This window comes from Phascolarctos cinereus, unplaced genomic scaffold, assembly GCF_003287225.1.
Source record: "Phascolarctos cinereus isolate Bilbo 61053 unplaced genomic scaffold, phaCin_HiC Scaffold_1;HRSCAF=81, whole genome shotgun sequence".
NCBI lineage: Eukaryota > Metazoa > Chordata > Mammalia > Diprotodontia > Phascolarctidae > Phascolarctos > Phascolarctos cinereus.
Window position 1 is genome coordinate 99,733,449 of NW_027555514.1, and position 18,735 is coordinate 99,752,183.

At 40.2% G+C, this 18,735-nt stretch overlaps 1 protein-coding gene and 1 pseudogene across 1 annotated transcript; both read right to left on the minus strand.

Moving 5' to 3' along the window:
- Positions 1-1,826: 1,826 nt before the first annotated feature.
- LOC110216193 (taste receptor type 2 member 41-like) lies at positions 1,827-2,737 on the minus strand (annotated as a pseudogene).
- Positions 2,738-11,783: 9,046 nt separating this feature from the next.
- Positions 11,784-12,677, minus strand: LOC110216191 (taste receptor type 2 member 134-like). Its single transcript, XM_020997990.1, has one exon. It carries the CDS (start codon positions 12,675-12,677, stop codon positions 11,784-11,786), a length of 894 nt encoding a protein of 297 aa, XP_020853649.1.
- Positions 12,678-18,735: the final 6,058 nt, after the last annotated feature.

Sequence of the window (18,735 nt, forward strand, 5' to 3'; positions counted from 1 at the left end):
CACCTTGATTAAATCATGGGTCAGAGTGTTAGGAACGGATGTTCATTGCCTCCAGCTGCTTGCAAAACAAAACAGGAGAATTTTGAGGGCCAGGCCTAAGGAGTCTGATCTGGGTTGATGATCCAGGACAGAGTTTGACTCTTGCCTGGTCTTGACCCCCTAGAGCTGGGGTGCCAACTAGGAAGTTGGCTCCCCAAACTCCAAGCAAGGCAGGCTCTTTTGAATATCCCTCCCTGCTCTTTGAAACATTAGGTTTATACTCCTCTGTGCAGGTGGCAACAGGGAAGACCTTGGAGTATACTGTCCGATCTATGAACCCTGATAACAAGGAAACATATATTGTAATGTCATGTAGACAGAAGATGTATGGGGAGAGTCTCATGGGAATGACTCTTTGTAGTTATATTAGGTTTTTTCTATATATGCTGTACCTTCAGATGAATAAACAGCTCAGTCTTCACTGACCCGCCTAGCCCATGTCTCTTCATTTCACGCTCTCCTGCCAAGTACTCCACTTAGTTGCAGACAACAATATAGAATAAATTTTAATTTTGAGCTTTAATTTTGAACTAAAATTGTCATTTTAGTTATTACAAATAATAATAATATTATATTACCCTGAAGATTCATAATACACTTGTTGGTGGTAGTGGTGGTAGTGGTATTTAAAGAAGTTCAAAAAACAAAAAAGTTAAAAACACTGGTCTAATGAAAAGAGACCTGATTTGAACTCAAAAACTTGAATTCAAGTTACCTGTGCACTGTTGGAGTAATTTTATTTCTCTAGGTTTTATTTTCCTCCCATGTAAATGGCTTCTAAGGTACCATCAGCTCGAAATCAAAGAAGATTCTACAAACTTTATCCTGCCAGTAAAAAAAAAAAAAACCTGTCCCTCGAAATTTACTTACAATGGCTTCTTCTAATATCTGTCATTGAGTCTACCAACCTGAGCTTCTTACAAACTGCCTTCCATAATTAGTGCTCTAACCTAGATTTCCTCAGATTGCTTTTTCAAATAGCTTCTATCCTAGCAAGAACAAAAGGCTTTCAAATAACATTAAAGGGGCAGCTAGGTGGCACAGTGAATAGAGCACCTGCCCTGGAGTCAGGAGGACCTGACTTCAAATACACTCTAATACACATAACACTCACTAACTGTGTGACTCTGAACAAATCACTTAACCCTAATTGCCTCATTTTAAAAAAAGAAAAGAAAATTACATTAAAACAGAATTTTTTACAATTTCTTAAAATACAAAAATGAAGTGATTTCATCACATGGATACTGTGATAGGAGAAGCATCTGTGAAATTCTTATACATTTGGTTTTTGGAATGACAACCCAGAAGTGACCTTTCTGAGGGTCGTTTGAAGAAAGTCATCATGGTTATTTCAAAAAGAAAGAAAATGTTCTTTGAAAGATACGTGATATTTTTCTTTTCTTAGATGAATAGGACACAGTGACAAGGGTGAAAGATGACAAGAGGACAACCAGAGTATTCTGCTGGTACTCTCCAAATGTCAGGAGGAAGGAAGGCTTCCAAGGTGCAGGCTGGAGACTCCTTATGGCGAACTCAAGGGAGGACAAAAGGGAAGCAGGCTGAGCACAGACAGACATCAACTTCCTCACTGGAAGTCAGACACTCCTAAATCGATGAGATCACAGATTCATCTGAATATGTGAATACAGGAATACTTAATGAGGTAAATCCTTAACTTCTATTGGGACTTCAATATGATGAAAACTTTGAGGTCAAAAGCTATGCTTAGCTCCAGGCCTCAGTAAAAAGTCTTTTCTTTGGTATGGGAGAGAGAAGTGTGTAACTTAGATAAGAGATGACATTCTCTTGTCATTCCAGAAGATTTTAGGCAGAAGAAGAAGCATCATGAATACCACTCCTAGCTGTGAGTTGCCAAGGATAAGTATGAAGGGATGAACAGATGAGCACAGGTAAAGCACAATTTGCCATAGCCAGTACCAGGAACCCTCAAAACCAGAAAAGACATCTGTGATCATAAACAAAAATGAAAGAGCATAGAGGACTAAGAAGGAGACCAGACCCTTCAGAGCTCTGGTGTGAGCCTGAGTACTGGGATCCTGGGCACTGTGGACACTATGTTGCATTTTCCAGGAGTGTCTCCTCATACAGGTAATCAGCAGAACTGTTGATACTACAAACATAGAACAGGGGATAGACAAAGTAATGAGTTTCAAAGGTAAAACAGTGGATTTCTAGTTTCCAAGTGAAGCCGTAATAAGTTATGTTCCCAGAGTGTACCCTGCAAGAATGCCTGGTACAAAGCATTGTTCCCCACAAAATACAGCATGGTGACAATAAAAGAGATTAGCAGAGACACTAATAGGAACCAGGGCACCTGTCCATTGACTCTCCACTTCAGCCAAAGGAATATGGGGTGAGTGTAGTTTGCAATCTTCACACAGAAGAGGACACTAAGCCAAGTGGCAAGCCAGAATGTGGCTGAATTCAGAAAATCCCAGTAAATCCCAAAGTACTGGTGGGTAGCCTCCTTGGAATATTGCAGGTGGTGAAAAAAATAGTAAAAGTTGTGCATCATTCAAAGCCACACCAGGTAAAAGTAGGAGGCACCCAAAGTGATGAGGATCATATCACAGGGAGAAAGCCAGTGGCATCGAACCCACTCCCTTCCCAGTACCACAACAATGAAGCCATTAGCCATGATGCCCAGGAAGCACAACAGGATATACAGAACCATGGCAAAGATTGTAAATGGTCCTATCATTTCAGTCACTCCTATAATGACAGCTCTTGCTTAGATCTCTACTGGCCTCTGATACATGGAGCTCCTGCTTTGCCTGATGATTAGCAAGGAGAAAGCTCTAGCCTTTCTCTCTAAGCCACAGTATAATTTAAGAACTCTGTGAGGTTGGGGAGGAAGGGTCTATGCAGCTCTGTGTGGATGCAAATCTCCACCAGCCTCAGTTACCTCTGCTCTTTTCAACTGCATGTGATTTGCATTCCTCGCTTGAATCAGTGCAAATCATTTCTTCAGCTCTCATGTTGGAAGTTAAGCATTTCTATCATAATATCATAGAGCTACACCTAGAAAGGTCTTCAGAGGCCATCTAGTCGAACCCTCAAATTCTGTGAATGTAAAAATAGAGGGCTGCTCACATTGTGACTTGCCCAAGGTCACACAGATACTAAGCATCAGAGGCGGGACTTGAACCTAGTTCTACCAGTTAGAGAGTTAGTGCTCCTTCCATTGTGCCAACCTGCCTCCCAACCCTACTCCCTAAAAGCTTGACTACTCCTCCAAATGACCTGCCAGCACTTATGGTATAGGGCTTGTGATGTCTGTCCTTATATGTAAGAGTAAGAGAAAGAAGAATTACCTTTTTGTGACTATATGTACAAATTATTCTTTTTCAAACACGAATACTCCTCCAGGATGGGGCTTTATCTAATGATGAATGAACCAGGAAGACAGCACAAATGGTAAACCTGTCAATAATCTCAGTTTTGAAAATGAACTAGGTATCCAAGTTGACCCAGAAAGAAGAGGCATGGAAAGGGAGTGCCTGGAAAGAAGGGCAAGCTTCTAACAGGAAAGTCAATTGGAGTTTCCCAGAGATTCTTACAGAGAATAACATGAAGAAGCCAGGCATCCCTTCAGTAGGGCCTGCAGGATTGAAGCCAAGAACAAAACTAGCCATTGCAACCAGCTAGTAAATTTACTTCAGCAAAATGAGAATAGAGATAAATGTGTGAAAGGTACTAGAAATATTCCAGGTGTCAGAGCCACCAAACATCCAGGAGGATGAAGGAAGTAATAACACATTATAATAGTATAATATATTAATTAAGGGTGGCCTGAAGAAGCCCAGAAGAGGAATGGCCAGGGAACAACTGGTATGAAAAAGGCAGGGTGGGTGCGGTGTTAGTGGATGCAAACTCAACATGAGTCAGTAGATGATGGGGCAGTCAAAAGAACTAGTGTGATCTTAAGATGCTTCTTGATAGAAGATTGTAAGAAACAGACTGGATCAGCTGCCATGGAGGGTCACAGGAATATACAGCCACAAAGGAGTTCAGACACCATCTTTTTTTAACCTTCTTTTTGTCTGATCCCTTTTGGAGTCTGGTGAAGTCTATGGACCTCTTTTGAGAATACTGTTTTAAATGAATAAAATAAATACGTAAGATTACAAAGGAAACCACTTATACTTAAATCGTTATCCAAAAAAGATACGTATTTTTTAAATTTATTGACCCCAAGTTAAGAACCCTTGAATTAGTTAAAGCTGTTCACTTTAAAGAACAACTGAGGCCTGGAAAAGTTAAGTGATTCATCCAAGGTCACCTCGGTAATAGATTTGAACTCTGGTCATCTGACTCTAGAACCAATGTTCTTTCCATTGCCTCTCCCTTTCATAGAATAGAAAAAGGCAGTTGGAGAAAAAAAAGGGAGAAATCCTCTAAACTTCAAGAATCAGTTGGGAAGTGCTGATAGAAGCAAGAAACATAGAAACTAAATGCTAGGAAAAGGAAAGAAATGGTTCTTATGAAAATGAAATTCATTCCCAGAATACACATCCATTGACAGTGGGAATAGGGAAGTGCATGGAGTAGCAGGTAGAAAGCAGGCTGAACTGTACTAGAAAGAATAAGGGATTCTGAAATAAGCTTCGTGTAAGCCTGGGAAGGAGGGCTTTCATTATGTGCTGTTAATGCTTTCTAAAACTTGCCAAGTAGCAGTGTTGCTCTTCCAAGGACAGGCAGCCATCCCTCTGAGTTTGTGTCATCTGGTTTTCTCCACAATTGCCCATTCTGGGGATTGAGGTCCATTGATACTGAGATGGGGTTCCATCCTGCTATTTATCTACAGTGAGAAAAATTCTTACATCTGTACTAGGAACATTTCCTAATTCATTAACAAGGCCTGCATTCTTCCTCACTGAGCTCACCCCTGAGTCACTATAGTCTCACCCACAAGATTTAGTCCTAAAGCTGCGTCTTCATCCAAACTATCCATTCACCTAGCCCTGAAGATTACTTTGTTCTATGGGATAGTTATCTTATTATCTCTTTGTCTTCCTAAAAAATGGAGGGCAGAATTAGGGCCTTTTCACCCTCCACAACACAGAGGGCTCTTTCCTCTTAGATGGGATCTCACATTGTCCAGCCCAGGCCAGAATTCTGAGTCTTGATCTGGGTTAAAATAAGGAGAAAGGAAGAAGCAGGATGTTCCAGTCGGGCAGACAGATTCTTCTGAAAGACTTAATTGGTTCAAGTATCAACAAAATGATGGACATAGTTGTCCAAGCGACAGGCATCTAGAGACATTAGTCTCAACACCACTTACAAGGCTTCTAGAAAACATTCAAGTGTAAATCCAAGCAAACTCCTGAGAAATCACTATGGCTTCCACACCATCCTTTTATGTCTATTTCCTGAGGAGTAAGATTAGGTTGTTAAGTGTTTTTAATAGCTGTCTCCAGATTCCTTTAAGTAACCAGTTGAACCCTGATAAAATTTATGGAACTAAATTCTAGGCCCGTAGTTGAAGGCAAGGAAGATTTTTAACTAACTGAACAATAGAGACCTGAGGCATATGGAGAACAGTATAAAGGGGAGTTAAATGAGAAAATAATGAAGAAAAACCAATTTATCCACAGAAGTGGAAGGATGGATAGATTCAGAGAAAAGACAGAAAAGCATTTCAATTCTTTCTAACTTTCTGACATTCAACATTCTAACAAAAAAATTAGTCAAATGCAATGTAAATCAAAGAGATTTGAAGGGAAAAACAGTAATTGAGCTTGTAGGAGATTTGCATCCATTACTTTCAAGATGAATTGTCCTTGACTTGCATTCATGTATCTTCCTGTCCAGTTCTACCAAGGTTCTGACTCACCAAAGAAGAACCCAGAAAGAGAACCTAGAAGAGAAGAGGGTCCTCTAGAAATACATACATAGACACACACATACACACACACACACACACACACACACACACACACACCCCAACACCCTTACTCCATTATTGGTTGGTTGATTTCCTTCATTCTTGAACAGGACCAAAGTGGTATCTCTATGTTGGAGTCAAGGTAGTGTGTCTGACTGTGGCCTATCAGATCAATATGAGATCTGGAAGGCTCTACTATAGGAAAGTCACAAATAGCCCACAGGAATATTTAGAGTGAAGATATCTCTAAATTTGTGCTCCTCACATTTCTTTTGAGCTACTCCAATTCTACTTTGCTAACAAAGTACAATTTCTTTGATGTGAGCATAGCAGGCCAAGGAATCTTGTTCTAGTGTCTCTCATGTCATACAATTGATTCCAAAATTTTTCAGGGAGTCCTTGAGAGTGTCCTTGTATCAATTCTTCTGATCTCCATGTGAGCACTTGCCTTCTGTGAGTTCTCTGTAGTATTTTAGGCAAACATGCATTTGGCATGCAAATAACATGTCCAGCACATTGCAGTTGCACTCCAATATCATGGTGGGAAGAACAGGGGGATTCTTTTATTAATCAAATAGGAGGCAATATAGTACAACTGAAATGTTGATGACTTAGGTTCACATTCCGGCTCTGTCTTGTGTCATCTTTGTGCGATCTCCTGCATACTCTAAGGATGATGTATAGAAAAACAGGCATAAATTTTTCAGAAGACAAGAAAATTTGAAGAGATTTAAATATACATATTGGTGGAGGGAGGATCCACATTAAGTCACATCAACAAGCTCTTATTAAATGCTTACAATGTGCCAAGCACTATGCTAAGCATTGGGAATACAAACAAAAGCAGAAAGAAAGACAGATATCCCCTCAAGGAGTTTATGTTCTAGCTTATATTCTAAAAAGGGAAGACATATAAAAGGAAGCTGAAGGCGGGGTGGGATTGTAGACAATGTCCAGGAAAGTGAGGATACAGTCTGAAAAGGAATAAAGATGTGAGTGGCCTCAGCATCCTCCTTAAAATAGAGGCATTAGAAAGAACTGGCCAATCAGAGATAGAGTCCACAATGGCAGAAGGTATTTCAAATGTGTGGATTCTAGGATAAAGATGTTTCTGGGGCATTTTCGTGAAAGTCCTGGAGAGTCAGAAGTATAGATAAGAGACAATAAAAAATATATAAGATAGCAACGTACCAGTGCCTAGAACAATATTTTGCACTCAGTAGGCACATAATCAATGTGGGTTAATTAAATGAGAAAATGAGAAAAGAATCTGATAGCTCAACTCCTTTATATCATGATGAGAAAAAACTGGTCCCTACTAACTTCACAGATAGCACAAGGAATATGATGAAGAGAATACATAATATCATCATTTTCCATGTAATCCCAAAAGAGAGTAGTTAATAGCATTGCTCCCTTTTTAGATGTCTCCATATGTACATGAGGAAAGCTGAGTTCTTTATGTGTATATCTCAGTAAAAGAGAACAGATAAAAAGTAGTGAGTCATTAAACTATCCCCTTCTTTGAAGATGCAAATGCCCCTTGGATAGAATTCCTATAGCTCCCTTTTCCAATCCTTGTTAACCTAGCTACCATTTGCGTAATCCTTACTGGAACTATGGGCAGTAGATTTCTAGTATGTGGAGCACCAGAAGATAAAAAATACTGCAAGTCTACTATACATGGTCCCTTCTATGGTTGTTCACATGGCCTGAGAACAGAGTTGATGGATACTGCCATTCCTCAATATCAGTCTCCTCATTAGAGGAGGAGGGCTATTTCCTAGGTGGTCAAATTCCAGAGTTTTAGCCTATTATGGAGATATATTGATCAGTTCCAGACTTGAAGGTTGCTTCTCAGGACTGTGACCTATCCTGAGAAGAGAATCTTCCAGTGCAGTGTAAATATTGAAGAGATAACAGGAATATTCATGTGCTCCCTGCCCTCAGATGGAGGGGCAATAAGGAGCTAAAGCCAAAACATGAGGAGAACAAAACATTTTGGCTTGATTTGGACTATCTAAGTAGGGCTAATAGGAAAGGGTTTATTTGTCCAAAGCATGTTTCCCTTCCAGGGAAATGAAAGTCATGGGATAGCAACGCAACTTTGTAGGAGTCTGTATAGGACTCTCAAGGAGAGGAGTCACTAGCATGTCAGGGTGTTGCCCTGATGGTTACCCCAAGTTCTGTCTATCTTGTAGGGAAATCCAAACCACAGTTTAGTGCTGAGTCAGTCTTCAGCACCCTGTGGAAAAGTGGAACCCTATGGAGAATGAAGAGAATTGTATATATTGTTGATGAGTCCTGGAGAATCCCTTTGTGATTTCTACATTTGAATTCCTTCCAATCCCCAGCAGCTTCTGCATTTTCAGTAGGGTGAAATGTAGGCTGTCTTATACTCAAAACCACATGTTACCTTGAGTGCTTACACAAAAGTTAATTTTACCCACATTTATAAAAAACTAGACATAAACTATAAACAAACTATACTTGGAAGTTCCCCACAGTAAATTCTATGTGGAAATAATAAAGAGTAAAAGAAATAAGAATTTTGGAGTGTAGCTTCCAAAATCAATCTCACTCTATTTCACCCAGACTCAGGGGCCTCTGGACCACAGGTTACAGTATGCACTCTACACTTTATATGCCTTACTTACCACTCCTGTGTGGTAAGGAGGGCCAATCTGAACAACCTAAGCCTGACTCACAAAGATAATATAAGATACAGTCAGCCTGTTGCCCTCTGTTTTTGACTTCATTAAGGGGTTGTTGTTCTTCCTCTTTCCACTAATTCTACTCCAGATTTAGTCCCATCTGTGATGTTTCTCATATTCCAATTCTAGTACAGTCAATATCAGCCATCATTATCACTGTTTTATTCAACAAGCATTTATTAAGCATTGACTCCAGACAAGTTCCAATGCTAGTTACTGAGCACACAAAAACAAATTCAACTTAGACTCTGCTTCTCAATCACCATCTACCATTTTCCTAAGTATCCTCTGTGGGGAAAGCATTACACCAGATCCAAAGGACTCAAAAGAGGCTTCCCATATATCATCTTCCTTCGAGAAACTACAGTCTCATTGCAGACAGGAGCATATACTGACAAAAATAATTAATAACATAATACAGAACATTTTAAGTGGCAAGTTAAATGTTATAGGCAAAAAGTCCTACAGGAGTTGCCAGGAGGGAACAATCACTGAAAACTAGGAAAGTCAGGAAAGTTCTCACAGAGAAGGTGGGACTTAGAGCTTATCCTTGAAGGAAATGTAAGATTTGGATAAGAGAAGAGAGAAGAGCATGCCAGGCAGGTGCAATAACTAACTACAGGCAGGCCACCATGTTCATGGAACAAAGATTAGGACATTTTGATCACTATTTTAGGGAATAATTTGTGGCAGGAGAGATAAAGTTGAAGAGGTTGGAAAGGAACAATTATGGAGGGCCTTGAATGTTAAGTTAAGGTGTTTAGATTTTATCCCATAGGAAATGGAAAACCATCAGTACTTCAACTGACATAGAATGAAGAGGGCTTTATCCCAACATCCAGAGAGGCATGCTCCCTCCTGAGAACAGAATTCTTCCCCTTCACCCTCCCCATCCCATGAATTCCCTTGGAGTCCTCTGCTGTCCTATGCTGCTGGGACCACCCCCAGGCAACCACTACCACTCTCTTGTTACCATGGCTCACATTTCCCCAGGTCCACTTACCCTCCCAACTTCTGCTAGACTGTGCCAGACTCTCTGGAAAACAGGCTTCCCCCTCTCCTTGTGCAGCTGCTTCCATGACTGGATTGTCCTTTGCACAACTTCCTACTCCTTCCCTGTGTCTATTTTTACCCACGGAGGGGCAAAACTTGATGCAAGTTCAGTGTTGAGACAAATTGAGGTACTTGAAAGTCATCAAACATTTGATAAAGGAGCAGGTTTACCTTGCCCTAACAGAGCAAGAATATACAACATGGACATTAGCTTTTCCAGCCATGGTCCTCCTCCTCTCCATCTGGAAACTTCATCTAGTCAGTAAGTCATGTGGGTGTGGAGACTTACATAGTAGCAGGCACTTACCAAGTCTGATTCCACTGTGCTGGGACCTTTTCAAGCCCCCAGATCAGGAAGCTATGTCAAGGAAGCTGGAACCAATTAGGTTTAGGATGTGAGGAGGGAAGGCCTGGAAACTGAGTCATTAAAATTCTGGTCCTATCATAACATGGCAAGAGAAAAGTATAACATGTAAATAGGCAGACTACTCCATTGTATCTTCAAGATGGTGGAAGGTGAAGAAGAAGGTCTTCCTTCATGACATTGGACATACCCCCTATGAAGAACTTATGAGAGTCCATCGACAAAATCAGAGGAAATACACAGGCATAAATAAAACGTGACCTGCATTATTGGAGGGAAATCCGAAATGGTTAAGATCACAAAACTATCTTAGTATTTCTTTTTTAATTAATTTTAATTAATTTAATTATTATTAATAATTATTGCTTTAGTAAATTTATTTATTTACTTTCCGTTTTCAACAATTACCCCCATAAGATTTTGAGTTACAAATTTTCTCTCCATCTCTCCGCTCTAGCCACCCCAATATGTCATGTGAATTAATACGGACTCAACATATATATTCATATTAAATGTATTTTCACATTAGTCATGTTGTAAAGAAGAATTAGAACCACTGAGAGAAACCACAAGAAAAAAAAAGAGAGAGAAAGCAAATAATATGCTTCAATATGCATTCACACTCCATACTTCTTTTTCTGAATGTGGATAGCATTTTCTGTCATGAGTCTTTTGGAGTTGTCTTAGATCCTTATGTTGCTGAAAAGAGCTAAGTCTATCAAAGTTAGTTATCACACAATGTGGCTGTTACTGTGTACAGTGTTCTCCTGGTTTTGCTCACTTCACTCAGCATCATTCCATATGAGAGTTTCCAGGTTTTTCTGAAGTCTGCCTGATCATTAGGTCTTATAGCACAGCAGTATTCTATTACATTCGTATACCACAATTTGTTTGACCATTCCCCAACTGATGGCACCCCCTCAATTTCCAATTCTTGGTCATCACAAAGAGAGCTACTATAAAAATTTTTGTACTTGTGGGTCCTTTTCCTATTTCTATGATCTCTTTGTGATACAGACCTTCAGAGGTTATCAATTCTCTGACTCACCCAACCAGCATGTCTTGGGTAATATTGAATCCAGAACTTCGTAACAAAAAGGCTGGGTCTTTATCTGCAGTTCTCTCTTCTAGGGGTCCAAAGACACAAAGTAGTACCTTCAAGGAACTGACATTGGACTGGAAATAGAAGATTTGCTTCCAGGTGAGTTTTAAAAGGAATGGGAAAACAACAAAAAAGTCAAGCCATGACTGAAAAAGATTTTCAGGTATAATCATCTCAAGCGGATCCAATGAGAACAGTCTAGTGTCTGTCAGTGGGAACAGAGCTGTGGTCAGCTTGAGCCCATAATGCATTTCAGCTGGACTCTCAGAGGTAAATGACAGCCACTCTAGGTTTCTAAAGAGGGTGATGAGGGAATAGCAAGAAATCCTGTTTCTCTACCACTTTGAGGTTAGCAAAGTGCTTTGTTCTGGGTAACCTCCTGGGGTAGGAAGAGAAAATACTATTATCTCCATTGTATGTACTGTGTGTGTATAAAGTTATATAAATTATACATGTATGTATATATGTATATACACACACACACACACACACACACACACACACACACACACATATATCTTTTTCCTTCTTTTCCTGCTTCCATCCTTCCTTCTCTCTCTTCCTTTCTAATTCTCATGCTCACTACAGACTTAATTCTCCTCATGCCGTCTCTGGGTTATGAAGCATCTTCTTCAGGGCCCTTCTCAGTTTTGAGCTGCTCAGGATCAGGAAGGCAGGATGGATGGAGATGCCAGCATAGATCACGACCTGACAAACCCAAAACTGACACCTACAAATTGAAATGGGTGGTGTGATGGCAATGATCAGAGGCAGAACATATGATGTATAGAGGATGAGAAAGTAGAAAAGTGACTTCAGGGTTGTAATGTGGACCTGTATACTCTGATCCTGATGACCAGCGCTGTGGTGCTGCATGTTTCTCAAGTGTCGGCATAGGGAGGAAATAACCAAGATGGTGGAGGCAAGGAAGAAGAGGAAAGGAATAAACAAAACTAACATTTGCATTGAGAAGTGAGAATACCTCCGTGATACAAATGCTCTATCAGCCTTTTCTGAGTAATTCCCAGTGACTGGCAGGTACAAAACAAGATAGGTCTTTACAAAAGATGTGATATATATCAAATTGGATATCAGTAATGAACACAACAGTAGCCAGGGGACACATCGGGAAATTCTCCATTTTAGCCAGAAGAAGATTGGGTGAGTGAAGGAAGAAATTTTCACACAGTAGAAAACAGCAAGCCAGGTGGTGAACCAGAATGTGGTCACATTAGTGAAATTCCAGAAAATGTCAAAATATAGACTGTTGTCACCTGAGGAGAAATATCTGTAGAAGTTACCAACAACTGCTGCCCAATGGAGAAAGAAGCGGGAGATGCCCAGGCTGGCCAGGATCATGTCACCAGGGGACAGGGTCCAACATCGCACCCACTCCCTGCCCAGCACTATGATGATGAAACCATTTCCTAGGATTGCTGCCATAGACTCCAGGAGAAAGAAGATCATTAAGAAGACATTAAATAGGGTGAGCATTTTTCTCTACTGAGCATCTGCTGAGACTCAAATGCTTCAGAACACTTTACCCAGAAGTGATCAGATAGCAGGCCAGACTCACCAAGGATTCAGCAGCTCTCTTCATGTTATACAGGAACCCAGCTGGAAGAAACAGAGGAGGATCAGGAGGACACTATATGTGCCTAATATGGATTGAAAAAGAATCCTACCCCTTTTATGGATGCAAATCTGAAATAGATCATTCCCTAAGCCCAGTCTTGATTTGTTTATCCCAGATTTGCCTGTCCCTGACCAGAGCCAGGGCCAAGGAAATATCTGGGTATGGGCTACTGATCCTGGCACCTTTCAAGAATCCTACCACAATGTATATTTGTTCCCTGCCCATCTGGGTTCCCTCCCTTAAGGCTAGCTATAAGGCTTGCCCGGAACTATGGCCACTCTTGTTCTTGTTGTGATGCACGTATGTACTGCCTTTCCCCACCCCCACTATTAATTATTCTCCTGTCTATAATAGAAATACTTAGTTTTTCATTCATGCCCTGGATTCAAGGATCTATTTTGTTCTCTGTGACTAGTATATCAAGTCCCATTTTGTAGGTGTCAGGTAAACATTGAATCACTTATTTCATCTCTTTGGATCCCACCATTCAACCAGTTCTGAATCTCCCTAATTGCACAATCATTCAACCCACATTTCTCCATCTTTTCCACAGGAATAGCATTAATTAACAAGTTGTCCTTAATTTGTTCCTGGTCCCAGTCAGTACCAAGGCCCTGGGAGAGTGTAAAACAGGACAGGTGAGTTTCTATGAAGAGAAAAGGAAAGAGATAGGATAGGTTTCTACTCAGAGAAAAAGTATCCCAAAAGGTTAAGTATAGGAGTAGGGAGGGGAGGTACTTTGAGATCCTGGGGATAAGTAACTGTAAAGGTTTGGAATAACTGGATGGGAGAAGGAGAGGTAGGGTGGCATGGAATGAAGGCACAGAATTCTCCTACTTCATTTTACCCAGGGCCAACTCTGCCCTATAAGTAAAATAAGAAGCAAAGCAACACAATGCAAAGCATACTGGTAGTGAAATCAGAAGGCTGGATTCAAATCCTGGCTCTGCCAAAAACTACACTGCTCAACATCTCTGGGCATTAGGTTTCCTCATCTGTACAATGAGGGGGTTCTACTATATGGTTTCTGAGAGCCCTTCCAACTTTGAATCAATGGTTCTGTCCCATTAGGGTTCTACCATAATACTTCAGAGAAGCCAATTCAGGAATTGGGAGAAGGAATGGATGAGCCAGAGGAAGGCCTGGTATAACAAGGTAGTGAGAGGACATCAAGAGAGCAAAGTAGAAGAGGGTCTGTCAGCACAAAGAGCTCACTCTCTGTAACCCAATGAAAGAGAGCTAAGGGAGGATGAAGGACAAATTAAAAAAAAGAACAGGGATGAAGGAGAACTAAAGAAAAGGAGACAAATGAGAGCCCTTGTGTCTCCACTCACATATGTATGTCCTGACAGCTGACCCAGCTTCTAGGCACATTGTGGGTCAATCTCCTGTCAAAATGACATCTCATGACATTACAAACCAACCAGAGATTACCTTCATCCAAAGCAAACGTCATTTAAGTACATAGCATGGCAAAATAAGGGATAAGAAAGATTCAGCTATACAAAAGACTGCCATATTTCCACTGAAAAACAGGATGCACAAGATACATCATCAGGGTAACATATTTCTATTGCTGATGCTTTTTCCCCCACAGAGCAATCAACATCTTTGGTGGTATCACCAAGGGAGGTGCTTCCTTCACAAGGCTGCAGTTCATTATGCATCTACTATTACTTCCATCTGGATCCCTTATTAGGGGCTCTACTGAATGACTGCCATTGAGCTGCCATCTACTGCTTTTCAGCTTCTATGGGGCTTCTCCCCTGTTCTTCAGTTCACAGCCCCAGGACTTTTACAACTCTTTTGTGATTATACTCCCTACCCTGCAACACCTAGCCAGCTAACTACAGAAGTCCTGAAGAATTTAAGCCTATTTTTTTTAAAATAAATCCAAGTCTTCCTCACCTGTCACTCCATATCCCTAGGCAACTATCTCATTTGAGTTTAGAAGTTTCCTTACAGCTGGGCTTTGTTAGCAATACATAGAAATGCCAGTGATTTATGTGGGTTTATTTTATATCTTGAAAGTTCGCTAAATTTATTGTTTCAAGTAATTTTTTACTTGATTATCCCGAATTCTCTAAATATAACATCATGTCATCTGCAAAGAGTGATAGCTTTGTTTCTTCTTTGCCTATTCTAATTCCTTCCATTTCTTTTTCTTCTCTAATTGCTATAGGTAACATTTCCAGGACAATATTGAATAACAGTGGTGATAATGGACATCCTTGCTTCACTCCCGTTCTTTCTGGAATTGTTTCTAGCTTATCCCTATTACATATAATGCTTCCTGATGGTTTTTAATAGATTCTATCACTTTAAAGAAGACTCCAAATATTCCTGGGCTTTCCAGTGTTTTGAATGAGAAAGGCTGTCATATTTTATCAAACACTTTTTCTCTATCTATTCAGATAATCATATGATTTCTGTTTTGATGTTGATATGGTCAATTATACTGATGGGCTTCCTAATATTTAACCAACCCTGCATTCCTGGTATAAACCCTACCTGCTCAAGTGTATTATCCTCCAGATAGAGGATAAGAAGAGAATCTTCCAGTGCAGTGTACCTCTTGAAGAGAGAATAAGATTATATAAGTGCCACATTCTCTCAATGGAGGAGCAGTAAGGAGCTAAAGCCAAGACATGAGGAGAACAAAATATTTTGACTTGATTTGGACTATCTAAGTAGGGCTAATAGGAAAAGGTTTATCTATCCAAAGCTTGTTTCACTTCCAGGGAAATAAAAGTAATGGGATAGCAATGCAACTTTGTAGGAGTCTGTATAGGACTGTGAAGGAGAGGAGTCGCTAGCATGTCAGGGTGTTGCCCTGATGGTTACCCCATGTTCTGTCTATCTTGTAGGGAAATCCAAACCACAGTATAGTGCTGAGTCACTCTTCAGCACCCTGTGGAAAAGTGGAACCCTATGGAGAATAAAGAAAATTGTGTATATTGTTGATGAGTCCTGGAGAATCCCTTTGTGATTTTTACATTTGAATTCCTTCCAATCCCCAGCAGATTCTGTATTTTCAGTAGGGTGAAATGTAGGCAGTCCTATACTCAAAACCACATGTTACCTTGAGTACTTACACAGAAGTTAATTTTACCCACATTTATAGAAAACTAGACATGGAAATCCCCATGGTAAATCCTATGTGGAAATAATAAAGAGTAAATGAAATAAGAATTTTGGAGTGTAGCTTCCAAAATCAATCTCATTCCATTTCACCCAGACTCAGTGGCCTCTAGGCCACAGTTTACACTGTGCACTTTACACTTTATATACCTTACTTACCACTCCCGTGTGGTAAGGAGAGCTAACCTGAACAACCTAAGCCTGACTCACAAAGATAATGCAAGATACAGTCAGTCTCTTGCCCTCCATTTTGACTTTGTAAAAGGGATGTTGTTCTTCCTCTTTCCACTAATTCTATTCCAGATTTACTCCCATCTCTGATGTTCCCCGCATTTCAATTCTAGTATAGTCAATATCACCCAGCATTATCACTGTTTTATTCAACCAGCATTTATTCAACAAGCATTTATGAAGCATTTATTAGCATGGACAAGTTCCAATGCTAGTTGCTGAGGATACAAAAACAAATTCAACTTAGACTCTGCTTCTCAATCACCATCTAACATTTTTCTAAGTATCAACTGTTGGGAGGGTATTACACCAGGTCCAAAGGACTCAAAAGAGGCTTCCCATGTGTCTTCTTCCTTCAAAGAGCCTACAATCTCATTGCAGACAAGAGCATATACTGACAAAAATATTTAACAACATAAGAACATTTTAAGTGGCAAATAAATGGTATAGTCAATAAGTCCTACAGGAGTTCCCAGGGAGAAACAATGGCTGAAAACTAGGGAAGTCAAGAAAGTTTTCATAGAGAAGATGGGACTTAGAGCTTGTCCTTGAAGGAAATATAGGATTTCTATAATTTGATAGAAGACAGAAGGGCATGCCAGGCAGAGGGAATAACTAAATAGAGGTAGACCACCATGTTCAAGGAACAAAGAATGGGACATTTTGACAGCTGTTTTAGGGAATAAGTTGTGGAGGGTGAGATAAGGTGGAAGAAGTTGGAAGGGACCAATTATGGAGGGCTTTAAATGCTAAGCTAAGGTGTTTAGATTTTATCCCATAGGAAATGGAAAGCCATCAGTTCTCCAACCAGCATGGAATGAAGAGGGCTTTATCCCAGTGTGCCGACATCCAATGAGGAATGCTACCTCCAGAGAACAGAGTTCTTCCCCTTTCACCCTCTACATCTCATGAATTCCCTTGAAGTCCTCTGCTGTCCCATCCTGCTGGGGCCACTCCCAGGCCACCACTAGCACTCTCCTGTTACCATGGCTCATCTTTGTCCAAGCTCACTTTCCCTCCTAACTTCTGCTAGGCTATGACAGACTGTCTAAAAAACAAGCTTTCCCTGCTTCTTGCACAGCTACTTCCATGACTGGACTGCCCTCTGCCCAACTTTCTACACCTTCCCTGTGATGAAACAGTCAGAGGGGCTTGGTTTGGGAGTGAGGGTTGAGGATAAAGTCTAATTATGGCACTACAAACTATTAGGTTTCTAAGGATATATGACACACCGATTTTAAAGAGAATCCTAGCAAAAAAACAATGCATTATCAAAATCTACAGTGTGTCTGGTAGACATAGGAATCATAGTGTAGACTATGGCTAATTCACAAAGTGTATTGTTGTGTACAAATTAACAGACTCTTTGTACATTTCTTGCTCCTTCTTTTCACTTTTGAGTAACTAGAAGAAATAAAGTGTATCTTTCCCAGGAGTATTTATGGTGACTAGTGGGACTGGTAACTTGGAGAGGGAAAGAAGGATCTTCAAGGAGAGAAGAAAAGGACTCAAGAAGATTTTTCTTTTTGCCCTCTTCTTGAACTAGGGAAATGGTAAGAAAGACCAGAGAATCATTATGGAAACATATTCTAGCCTGGCCCAACAATGAAGACAATGGTCTATGCTACAGAACCATGGGTAAACTAGAAAGATGGAGTAATATTCATACTTTTTGCTTATAGATACATACAGATTAGAGAAATAAATTGAGATGGACATGAAGATGTAGATAAGTATGGATATAGGTATAGACACCAATATGTGTACAGATATAGGTATAGATACAGATACAGATGTAAGTACAGTATAGGCAGAAGGAGATGGAGAGGGAAAGGGAAGGAGGAAGAGAATAAACAGAGAGTAGGAGAGAGAGAAGGAGGAGGGGGGAGAAAGGGAGGAGAAATAGACAGAGAAAAGAGACAGAGCTATCTTTGGAACAAATTGTGATTCATTCTAAGAATTCTATTCTGTTTTGCATCTTACCAAATAATAATATAATGCAATTACTTATACTGCATGACTGCAAGTGAATATTTGATCTCTAGGCAAAGGGGGTTGCAATGTGTACTTTCCTCAGGTATCCTGAGTGGCGACTGTGAGCTATAATAATGAGAAAATTTTCCAAAATTAAGGTTCTCTATGTTACGGGATTGTCTCTGACACAAGATGTCAGTCTTCATCATCCTCAGCATCCTCAACAAAATGTTTATAACGTACATGTGCTGACATACAGACAAAAGATCGCCTGTATTCTATTTGCTTCCAATCCAATGGGAAGAGTACATTTCTACACATGTGCAAGGCAAAAAAAACCCCAAAAATCAAAAGCACAGCTCCTCTGTTTCCTGGGCCCCTGCCTAGAGTGAGTCACTGGGCTGGCCCCTTACAAATATAAGCTACCCTTCTTGAGTTCATCATGATTACTTCACTACAAACAATGAGGATTAACTAGAATATGGACACCATCCCTAAGATGAGAGCTCTTGGGGGAAAAAAATACGTGTATGTATATATGTACATATGTATGAATCTATGTGTGTGTGT